The 12,500-nt window shown below is 42.9% G+C and overlaps 1 protein-coding gene across 1 annotated transcript in view; it reads right to left on the minus strand.

The window, feature by feature from the left end:
• The window catches only part of LOC122867087 (receptor-type tyrosine-protein phosphatase mu-like), a 152,199-nt gene that overhangs the window by 18,175 nt on the left and 121,524 nt on the right, over positions 1-12,500 (minus strand). Inside the window, exons 25-28 of the mRNA XM_044177454.1 lie at positions 7,477-7,564; positions 3,255-3,331; positions 2,130-2,166; positions 665-851 (exon numbers count right to left, since the gene is read on the minus strand). Of these exons, the coding sequence (XP_044033389.1) occupies positions 665-851; positions 2,130-2,166; positions 3,255-3,331; positions 7,477-7,564 (389 nt within the window). The remainder of the gene's footprint in view (positions 1-664; positions 852-2,129; positions 2,167-3,254; positions 3,332-7,476; positions 7,565-12,500) is intronic.

A 12,500-nucleotide genomic window follows, 5' to 3' on the forward strand; every position in this document is an offset into this window, starting at 1 on the left:
GTTAATAGCTAGTTTCACCTGAAACTGACCTAATTGTTTCCATGATGGCCCAGTAATCAGTAATCAGGCCTGTTGTTTTCTGGCTGCACCTCCCTCATCACTGTTAAGTACCTGATTAGCATGTGATTGGCTTGACCACGGTGTTAACACACTGTGATAGACTTTGGGCAGATTGAATCTCAGACCACCATTTCTGTTCAAAGAGGGGTTTTCTTTTTTCACAAAAATGGCTTCCTTGACTCCTCTTTCAAACCAACTCTTCTCTCTACTGAGAATCTTCACCTCGCTGTCTTCAAACGTGCGGTTTGTAGCTTTTAGATGCAAACGCACGGCGCTCTGCGATCCCGAGTTAGCGTGTCGTCTGTGCCGGATGGGAGCCGAAACGTCTTGATTCTGAAAACAGCGTCCAGACGACTAAAACCTTTTCTGCGATAGTTTGTGTGTAAATGTGTGAGATACGCGCTCGCTGAGTCGCGGTTATGTACGTATGGAAATGTGGCAGCTCAAAGTTTTACAGAATAAACTGTGAGGCAGAAAACTTTTCAACAATGGAGGATAAACAAAGAGCAGAGACGTGACAGATGCACTCTGGGAAATGGAGTCCCAAACTTCATCAGAGAGGAAAAAACAACCAGATGGCCACAACAATCAGTCTGTGTCTCTGTGTGTGTGTGTGTGTGTGTGTGCAGGTGTGTGTGTGTGTGTGTGTGTGTGTGTGTGTGTGCGTGTGTGTGTGTGTGCGTGTGGACTCACCCGCCCCACCTCCACCAGGTTGGTTACCATGACGATAGCGGCGGTGTTCTCCTGCCAAACCATCCGCCAGAAATCGTACACAGTCTCCTGCATGGGACCTGAAATACACACACACACACACACACACACACACACACACACACACACACACACACACACACACACACACACACACACACACACACACACACACACACACACACAGAGTAAACTTCATATTAGACAGCGGATCAGCAGGCGACACCAGAGCTGTACATGAATTATAATGACTCTTTTAATTAATTCAAATTAAGCGCACGTATACACACACACACACACACACACACACACACACACACACACACACACACACAGAAAATGTTTTTAATCACTGTTGACAGTCTGTGTTTTGACGAGCTAATTAGTTCATGCTAATCCATTCCTGTCCTCAAGTGTTTTACACCAAGAATCTGCTGCGTGCACACACACGCACACACGCACACTAATACACACACGCACACACACACGCACACACACACACGCGCACACACACTAATGCACACACACACACACACACACACACACACACACACACACACACACGTCAGTCTATTCAGGAGGATGGATTTCTACCTGGAGAGCTGTGTGTGTGTGTGCGTGTACATGTGTGTGTGTGTGTGTGTGTGTGTGTGTGTGTGTGTGTGTGTGTGTGTTATCAGAGTGCATTCACATATCTGAAAGTTACATTTAAAACTTAACTTTCAGATAAAAAGTAAAAAGTTTCTAATTCTTCAGATTTCCGTTCTGGGCGATATGGCGACACCTGTGGTTAGTGTTGGTAACTGCAGGTGAGTTTTACTACTACAGGCCCCACAGTTCTGCTGGAAATCGCACATTTTGGAACTACAATTCCCACAATGCTTTGAGGGATGTAAACAGGAAGTATAATGTTGCCATGGAGTCAGTCAGTTAGCTGTGAGCTACAACTGGAGGCCTGTTTTCAGCCTGTACGTGTTCACATGCAGTCAGTCTGTCCCATCAGAGCAGCCGAACCAGCAGTCAGCAGCTCCTGTCTGCAGTGGACCCGTGGACGGACAGACAGCTGTCTCTGGATCACTGTGAGACTGAAGGAGACTCAGAAACAGCAGGATTCTCAGTTGAATGAATCATGTGGGTTAATATTTGTATTTCATGAATCTAATCTAGTTATTGTGTTTTTCAGTTATCTGAGTCGAGGCTCTGAGGACAGAAGGTGGCGTTTCCTGAGACGCATCTGTGATTTTGGGCCATAAAGTTATAATTCGCTGTCAGAAATGCACCACAAGAAGCTTAGATGAGGTTCAGTGATCCCGCAGAACATTACACAGCTATGTAGAAGTGTGTTTTGCACTTCTTACCTTGGGTAGCGATGTAGTGATTGGGTCTGTGGTAGCCCTGAGAGACGGGGAGAAAATCAAATACAGGTTATATTAAACTGGACTGGACTCTTGAGAATCTAAAACGTGTTCGGCTGCTGTGACCGAGCGCTTCTAGATGTAAAAGCGCCACAAGGAACCAGTCTGAACCCTCCAGTCGAGACAAAGTCTGTTCATCAAGCATGCAGCTGGGTCTGGTCTCTGTCCTCAGGCTGTGGGACAGGCTGGTTCTGGTCTTTCATGTGTTTTTGTTTGTTTTTCATACTTGTGAGGACCGTCATTACCATAATGCATTCTCTAGGCCCTAACCCTAACCCTGACTCTAACCTGAGCCTAAAACCAAGTCTGATCCTTCAAACTGCGCTTTGAAGTAGTGAAGACCAACTGAAATGTCCTCACAATGCAGAAATGTCCTCACTGCGATGGTTAAAAACTGAAATTGGTCGTCACAATGCAGAAATGTCCTCACTGTGATGGTTAAAAACTGAAATTGGTCCTCACAATGCAGAAATGTCCTCACTACGATGGTTAAAAACTGAAATTGGTCCTCACAATACAGAAATGTCCTCACAATGCAGAAATGTCCTCACTGTGATGGTTAAAAACTGAAATTGGTCCTCACAATGCAGAAATGTCCTCACTACGATGGTTAAAAACTGAAATTGGTCCTCACAATGCAGAAATGTCCTCACAATGCAGAAATGTCCTCACTGTGATGGTTTAAAAACTGAAATTGGTCCTCACAATACAGAAATGTCCTCACTGTGATGGTTAAAAACTGAAATTGGTCCTCACAATACAGAAATGTCCTCACTGTGATGGTTAAAAACTGAAATTGGTCCTCACAATGCAGAAATGTCCTCACTACGATGGTTAAAAACTGAAATTGGTCCTCACAAAGTTAGCAACACACACACACACACACTGACTTTCACTAAGATATTTGCTCTAAGTTTGTTTACAGAGTCAACACCAACCAACACTGACTGATTACTGCCGTCGTCATGGAAACGGAGCCAACCAGGACGTTTCAGATCGACCTTTAAAGGAACGAAAAAAGTAAACTGTGTGTGTGTGTGTGTGTGTGTGTGTGTGTGTGTTACTCACGTCGACGTAGTTGGCGTTGATGTAGTCGGAGCCGCTCTCTCCGTCCTGAGGCTGCAGACGCACACGAGAGTGGTCGTCTAACACACACACACACACACACACACACACACACAGTTTTAATTGGTCTGCTTGTTGTTGTGGTGAAGCTGAACATAATCACCTCTAATTAGCTTCTGCTGAATAAATGATCTAATAGTAAATTAATAACCACTTATTATTATATAAATTATATAAACAAACTGAATGTGTAACACTGGGGACTGAGAGTGTGTGTGTGTGTGTGTGTGTGTGTGTTACAGTTTGTTTTGTATACACACATTATTAATCTTTACATTTTTCTTCAGATTAATTTACATCCTAATAATCACATTAGATACAACAAATAAAATAAAAATGAATCAAACTTCTGTCTCTCACGTGAGACTCGTTTAAAAAACTAGTTCGTCTTCGTTCTGAATTTCATTTGCAAACATGAGTTTCAAGCTTCAACATTTGATGCATTCATCAATAAAATGTTCCCATCCTAACAAACCGATGATGATTATGGAAAATAGGAAATAAACAGATAAAAACACATCATCAACATAAACTGAATGGAGGCACCTTGGCCTGCGTGATAGTTTGGCATCTTTGCTTTTATAAACGACTCGGACGATTAATCAGCTATTATAATCGCTGATTGGATTTCTCTCGATCGATTAATCGATTATAACTGAGTAATGCTACAGTTAATATAGCAGTAGTATGTGTTTGATTTAACTTATTTTATGTTGTTACAGCTGTTTTATTGTCATTCATTTTATTCAGCAGCCTCCACTAGTTACCTAATAATTAATAAACACTTATATCTGCTTACAGCGACATTATCGTCTGTTATTAACGGTTTATTACGTGTTTATATACAAACATTTAAGAACAAAACGCACCGCAGAGCATGTTTTTAAAGTCCTTCTAGAGACGGCGCAGTAGCTGTAAATGCTGGGATGCATTGGACACTTGCACCTGTCCCTTACACCTGGGCGATCGCACTGCACTCAGATAGCGACCACATGAAAGGACAGGTGCGAGTGCACCTACGACGCTCTGAGGCCGGATTGTGGCCTAACAGGGACACATTGAACGTAAATGCGTTGTCAGTCCACATTTATACAAGTAGTTCCGACGAAGCGATCTGATTGGTCAACTAGACATTTAGCACGTGACAGCACACCTGTATTTGCCTACAGTTGAATTCGTCACAGGTGCTCGGTTACTAACAGTTAAGCCACGCCTTCCAACCAATCAGAATCCAAAATTCTCAGTAGCCATGGCATAAAACTAAATTAAACAATAAATAAAATATTCATTAACAATAACATAAAAAACAAAGGTTAGAAAACAAAAAAGTGTATAGTTTGTTTTTTAATAAGCTTCACTTTGTTTACAGTTTGTACAGTTTTTATTGCGGAAATGATTTAGTGATCCGTTACGATCGTGGAAGGTACTGGACAGATAAAGTTATTATCATGAATTAATCAATCATTGCTTTGTTATTACTCGGCAGCGGGCGGCTTAAACCTGAACCGAACACGAACAGATTCGTGACCAACAGAGACTCCGACGAGAGTTCACGCTCATTTAGTTTCGTATCGACCGATTTCTTTTCTGTTTTTGAATGAAGTCAAATCTACAAAATAAAAATAAATTAAATCAACAGACGAATTAATTCACAAGTCCCTCCCAGCAGGTCTGATGCCTGCAGCTCATTGGCTGTCACTGCTGTCACACTGTTATCTGAACACACACACACACACACACACACACACACACTGGTCACAGAGACAGGTGTGTGTGAGTGATTCTGGCTGGTGTGAATATGAAGTGTGTCCCTGCAGGCCACCGTAGCTCACGGCAGCCTCTATCACGCCTCATTAGCATAATTACACCACCACAGGACAGTGTTTGAGTGTGTGCATGTGTGTGTGTGTGCGTGTGTGTGTTGATGGTAGCCAGCAGCTGAAGCCGAGCAGCTGTCAACACTAACTCTGGGACGTTAGCACATTAGCTTCAGCAGTTACATGATGTGTTTTTGGGACCCGGAGCTGTGCGATGATGAAACGCTGACATGAGATCCGCCTGATGGTAAACAACAACAACACCAACAGCCCCATCAGCTGTGTGTTTGCTGTCGCACATGTTGAGAAAGCTGATGTAAATGAAGGAGAAAGAGCAGCTTCAGTCTTCCTGCTCTTCGTACACGGAGTTAACTTCATGTGATTGCTGATAATTTGACTCAAGTCTGAAGTTTTCAGCTATTCAAAGCTGGATATCTGCAGCAGTTGTCATAGCAACACGTCCTACAGCACAAATCTTCAAAAGTGCCCCCCCCCATGATGATCGCTTTAAAAAGTAGTGTTTCTATGAACGCTCTTAAATTCTCTGTTTCCCAAAGCAGTGCTCCTGAACGCCGTCTGTCTGTGGAGCTGAAGACGATTCACACCTTCAACTCTCTTATCTATTAAAAATACATCACAAGTCTAAGTGTCGTAAACGACACAAAGAAATGTTTTAGACTTAAAATCGCTGAGGATGAAAATCAACCCTAATGTGCAGTAAACAGTTTCCAGCTTTGTAAGTCGTGTTCCTGGGTGGAAGTCAGTTTAAGGAGCTTTGATTGGTTTATCTGCCGCAGGCTGACGATACTCTGAAACTCACTCTGAACCCGAAATGAAGCAGCGATGGTTCCTCATCTGTTTCTGTATCGCAGCTGCCGGATGTAAACGTGACAAACAACATACGAGCATGAAAACAGGTCGAGAAGATGTGGAGACGGACAGGGCTCCAGGGTCATGTGACATTTGTCACCGCTGTTACCACCGTTTGTAACAAATGTCACATCTGATTGTGTTTTAATATCGTCGCTCCTCCGTCAGTTACACTGTTGGTTAATCTGTTGCTACAGATGCTGTATATTTAACACTAAGGCTACATCTCACGCTACAGTTAAAGGTGACAGCTGTCAGGCCGGGTGCGCACCAGACTCCCTTTGACTTTCTCACGTTTCCTGATGGTCGTTTCTAAAGTGACGTCCAGTGAGACAATGCAGCTTGTTTTTCCGCTCATACAAGCGAGTCACCGGTCACGACCCGCAGGTGTAGCTCGAGTCAGGACCGGCGAGTCACCGGTCACGACCGCAGGTCTAGCTCCGAGTCAGGACCCGAGTCAGTCACGACCGCAGGGAGTAGCTCCAGTCAGGACGGCGAGTCACCGTCACGACCCGCAGGTGTAGCTCCGAGTCAGGACCGGCGAGTCACGGTCACGACCGCAGGTGAGCTCAGTCAGGGACCGGCGAGTCACGTCACGACCCGCAGGTGTAGCTCTGAGTCAGGACCGGCGAGTCACCGTTCACGACCCGCAGGTGTAGCTCTGAGTCAGGACCGGAGAGTCACCGGTCACGACCCGCAGGTCTAGCCCCGAGTCAGGACCGGCGAGTCACCATTCACGACCCGCAGGTGTAGCTCTGAGTCAGGACCGGAGAGTCACCGGTCACGACCCGCAGGTCTAGCTCTGAGTCACGACCAGCGAGTCACCGGTCACGACCCGCAGGTCTAGCTCTGAGTCAGGACCGGCGAGTCACCATTCACGACCCGCAGGTCTAGCTCTGAGTCAGGACCGGAGAGTCACCGGTCACGACCCGCAGGTCTAGCCCCGAGTCAGGACCGGCGAGTCACCGGTCACGACCCGCAGGTCTAGCTCTGAGTCAGGACCAACAGTCCCGTTGCTAAAGCTATCCGGTTGGGACTCACACGTTAGAGTTTATGTTCCACACATGTTAACACCTAATTTTAATTTGACGGTATTTGTTTCATTCACAAGGTGTACTGGACTGAACTGCACTCCCTGTACCGAACAGTTCGGGCCGTTGTTACCGTCGGTGTTAACCAGTATACAGCGACAGCTGTAGCAGATTCCCTTAAGCATCGTTCAGTCACGACGATGCAACATGGAGATGCTGAAAACTCATCTGAGATACGCAAATCTGTCGTCAAGTGTTCTCCCGGCCTCACATATTAGTGTTATCTCTTAGATATTAGTATTATTAGTTATCTTTGTCTACTGTCTCTACCAGGACGAGGCTTCCACAGTGCCGCTGAGCTGAACCTCTGAAACACAGTCAAACAGGTTTGAATCAGCCTCTAAAAGCGGTTCACATCCAGATTCTGAGCAACGTGTGGGTACGTACAGGCGATGATGTTTCCGTAGCGATTCTTCATGCGGTTCTCGTCCTTTTTGGCCGAATCCCACGGAGCCGACTGTCCCTCGAAAAAACTCTGTGAAGACAAAAAGACAGCGTTTGTTTGAAAGGAGGACAGATCCGGAGTGATGAAACTCAGTGAATGACTTCATGAATAATGCAGAGGATGCGTTTGATTTCCTGTTCTCACCCTGAACACACACTCGCGTTAGTTTTATGGTCAGAGCAGATGATTAAGTCCAATTATGAGAAGGAGGCTCAGAGAGACGCCGGAGGCGTGAAAACGCACACTGAGAGCTGAAACAACACTTTTACTCTCTGTGTTGATCTCTGAGGTCAAAAAGGAAACAATCTTTAATATTAAATCACAATATCATAGAACCAGTTAAAAACATACTGAGTGAGGACGTCAACACGTCTGAGTGGGTTCATTTCGGCTCAGAGTGTTTTTAAATATCTCAAAAACACTGGATGGCTCACATTCAGATGCAGCTCAGAGATGTTTTTGTTGAAAACACGTCTGCTTGGAGTTGTTCAGTTAGGCCGAATGATCCGGCCCCTCCCTCACCACGATGGCTTCGCAAACACTAGCCGAGTCGTTTTTTGTGTCTTTGTGGTCGTTTTTTGTGTCTTTGTGGTCGTTTTTTGTGTCTTTGTGGTCATTTAAATTGACAACATTTACTTGTTAATTAAAAATGTTTCCTTATTATGTTGATAACAACCTTTATCATCATAACTGTGGGTGTGATGAGGGAGCTCACACACACTTTGATCCACAGCAGGTTTCCTGGGTCGCTCATTAAAATGCCTGCAGACAGGTGTGTGTGTGTGTGTGTTACAGCAGTCTTACAGCTCCAGACATCCATCAAACTGAGAGGTGAGTGATGTCACACACACACACACACACACACACACACACACACACACACACACACACACACACACACACACACACACACACACACAGCTCTACATGATTGACAGCGAGGAACAAAGGGAGGACAAATAGAAAAGAAGGAATGAACTAACGACTGCTGGCAGCGACTCCGACTGTCTTATCTCTTCAGCTTGTTTCAAACGCTGATGCTAACGCTAATGCTAACTGTCCCCATAAACCACCAACAACCCCCTTGCTGGTCAAAGGTCAAAGGTCACGTCTTCTATGACCTAAACAGAGTTTGAGATCACACTTCCTTGTTCAGCTCATTGATTACGCGCCGCACGGTGACACAGAACTGTGTGACACTATTATCTAATACATACGACGGGCCTCAAACGCATCGAAAGCCTCTTTCAGGCCTCTTTCAGGCCTCCATGTAAAAGCAGGAGTTCATTTTAGATCTATTTATTTATTTTTTATGACACACACACACACACACACATGCACACACACACACACACACACACACACACACACACACACACATCAGCTTCAGTATAAAAGATGCTGCCTGTTCTGTCTCGCTGCAGAAACATGAAGATGTGACACTGACTGTGTGTGTGTGTGTGTGTGTGTGTGTGTGTGTGTGTGTGTGTGTGTGTGTGTTTTCACTGATTTGTTTTTCCTGGTTTCTGTCTCGCTGTCTTTGACATCACAGACAGACATTTATAAGGACATCAGGTGTTAACACAGACCGTTACTGACAGACAGCTGATGATGATGATGATGATGATGATGATGCCATCTTATTAAAGCATCGCGACTTCTGCTGACATCACCCAGGAAAAGCGCACCACTGCCCAGAAGTCGGTTCATAAATTCAAACGGAGCCTCGTTCTGACGTCAGTTTTTTCTTCACTAAATTAAAACTGGTTGCAGCTCACAAACTAGACCTTACGTAAAGATTAACTGTTACTAAATATTTACAGCCACTCATTGCCAGGTGTAGCTCTTGTTAGCTAACTGAACCAACTGACAAAGCTAATGTTAGCATGCTAATATCAGAGCCGTTCAGAGTGAAAGAGGCGATCTGGAGCTCGGTCGACGTCTCTGACCTGAAACCTGATAAACGCTGTTTAATAACGACGTCAGTCTGGAAGATTTTAAATTACATTTCACTGAAATAACACAACACACCTCAAATTATGAAAAGTAATGCTAATAACATTTGACTAAATGAGTTAATAACATCAGTTAGCTTAGCATAATCAGATATTTCCCTCTCATTATAAACTGTATGAATCCTACTTACTCTGAAACACAGATTTCTCCGAGTCTGCAGACAGAAATAAAACAAATACCTACATTTACCAAAGATTTATCTTTGAATCTCTGAAACTGTGATGTTTGGAAGTTATGCTAGCTTGTGATGCTACAGCGACTTCCTATTTACATAGCTGATTGCTCCTGATTGGACAGCGCTACAGATGTTTCCTAGCAACAGATTTACACATCACTAAAGTCTTGACTCGCTGAGACATTTGTTAAGTTTTAACGGTGCAACCTGATTTAGGGAATCACTAGTTTGAAACTAGTTAGTCGTTACTGAAGAAGAAGGATTCATGAAGAGCTGCTGCAGCTCAGTCCTGGTGCCCGAGATCCCCAAGGACCAAGAACGGTCCAGATTTGCTTTGTGTCAACTGCTTTTGGTAATTAAATTAATTTGTTGAAGAACTTGATCCACATAATTACAGTATGAACTAATATGAACTGGAGCATTAGCCCATTGACTGCTGAGTGATAAGAAGTATCAGATCTGAAGTTAAAATAGTAATAAAACAGGGAAGAAATACTCTGTTACAAGTACAAATCCTGCATTTTAAATTGTACTCGAGTAGACTGTGAACATTTTGAATCAGCTGTTTCCACATGGTCAGTTATGAGAAAAAGTCTGAACTCTTGAGAAGCCTGATGAAGTTGATTACAACAGCTGCTTCATCAATACGCTGGTACAAACATTTGTCATTGATAGTCGCTCGTTGATAATAATAAATGAATCAGGTTTGTGTTGATTTGTACATTGAATGTGGAAGTCTGTTATTCAGTTCAATTGTATTTATATAGCGCCAGTTCATAACAGAAGTTATCTCATTGCACTTTTCCTACAGAGCAGGTCTAGACCGAACTCTTTATAATATTATTTACAGAGACCCAACAAATCCCACCATGAGCAAGCATTTGGCCACAGCGGCAAGGAAAAACTTCCTATGTTATGAAACATTGTCGGCCCATCCAGATGCAGGAGATCCTTTTCCTGCTTCTCTCAAACATTATTGATCCAAAAACACATGAATCAAACAGCATCTTGTAAAATGTTTTCGATCAAACAAACATGCTGGTCTGGCTGTTAGCGACAGAAGGATGGAAGCTAACGTTCACTGAAGGAAGTGTACAGAAACATGGTGAGTCTCAGCCCCAGTTTGTCTCTCTTGTGTTAGCATTAATGCTACATTCGAGTCACAGTGGTAACCATCAGTTTCTCTAAAAGATAAAAACTTCTCAGGAGGAGGTTTAAAAACACTTCCTGTTCTTCTAAAAGACTCTTCGAACCATCGGGAGGAAAAAATATTCTGTTGCAGAGTTCAAACTTCAGGAGTCTTTAAGGATTTTTGAAAAACCCTCAGAACAACAGGAAGTTTTGTTTAACCACCTTTAGATGTTTGTCAAACATTACTGTGTATTTATCTTTTAGAGAAACAAGCGGTTACCTCTGTGACTCGAATGTTATGCCAATACAAACTGAGGCTAGGTGAATCTAAGCTAACAGACATCAGATACAGTGCTAATGGGTGTGTGTGCTGGGCGTTAGCTAGCATCTAGTTGACAAGAACACAGGATGTTAAGAATCTGAAAACCAAGAAGGCTTCTTACCTCATTAAGCTGTCCAATCACATTAATTAGTAAAGGAGAAGCATGGAGGGAGATAACAATCATCAGCTGGACGTCTGCTCGTTATTCATCAGCTCAACTCAACTCACTACTGAAGCACTTAACATCAGTAATCAATTAATAGTTCAATCATTGGATAGGAGTCTGGTTTATAATATACAGAGAAGGATTAAAACCACAGGAAAAAAAAAACTTTGGTTTCTCAATTCTTACTTTATGGTCCAAATTTGGACTTTTTTACACATTTATTTTGAAAATCCTGACTTTATACTGAAATCCTGAGAATAAAGTCAGAACTGGCATTAATTTCACACCAAAGTGTCTTTTCATGTGCCTCTAATCCTCTTCCAGAGATATCAATTAATGCTGTGTACATGATTTACTGAAATGATCAGGGTGAAAAGTAATTTCAAACTAAAAAACGAGCAATCTGAGCTGCTCATGACTCCACAAAACAACCATAAAGCAGGTGTTATTTAACATTAATGAGACATTCATCTTGTTACACGTGTAGATAGATTACAGAAAACAAACCAAAAGCAGAACAACAAACATGTCACAGATTTTTCAAGCATTTGGATCAAAATTTCACATTTCAAACATGAGTTTGTTTCCATTAACACCAGTATCACCAGTCTGATCTCTGTTATGATCAGACTTTTATTTATTTGATTAGTTCCTCATGTGTGTTATTCTAACAAGATACATGAGAAACTGTTTGTTTCACGGGTCCATAAATTAAGAATAATTTCCTGAAAAGAACCTCACAGTTGTTACTAATCAAAGGTAAAACACACTGTTCAGTTAGTTTAATTAATACTAATGAACTGCTGGTGAAGCCTCATCTGGAGGGAACTGCTGATAACTCACGCTGTGGCGAGCGCTCACAACTAGAGCTGCAACAACCAGTCGATTAATCGATTAGTCAATCAACAAAAGACTGATCTGCAGCCATTTTGATCAGAATCAGAATCAGAAATACTTTATTGATCCCCGAGGGGAAACTTTGTTACAGCAGCTCGCTGTCAGTCAGTGCACACAGGAAGAGAAGCACTGAGCAAATCAAATATAATCCGCTATAATACAGGTCAGATAGATGAAGTATCAGGTGGGTAAAAGTATAAAATATATAATATATTTTATAATGAGATGGAGGATATTGCAGAGCAGTAATAGAGGTATG

The sequence above is a fragment of the Siniperca chuatsi genome, linkage group LG19 (genome assembly GCF_020085105.1).
Source record: "Siniperca chuatsi isolate FFG_IHB_CAS linkage group LG19, ASM2008510v1, whole genome shotgun sequence".
Taxonomy (NCBI): domain Eukaryota; kingdom Metazoa; phylum Chordata; class Actinopteri; order Centrarchiformes; family Sinipercidae; genus Siniperca; species Siniperca chuatsi.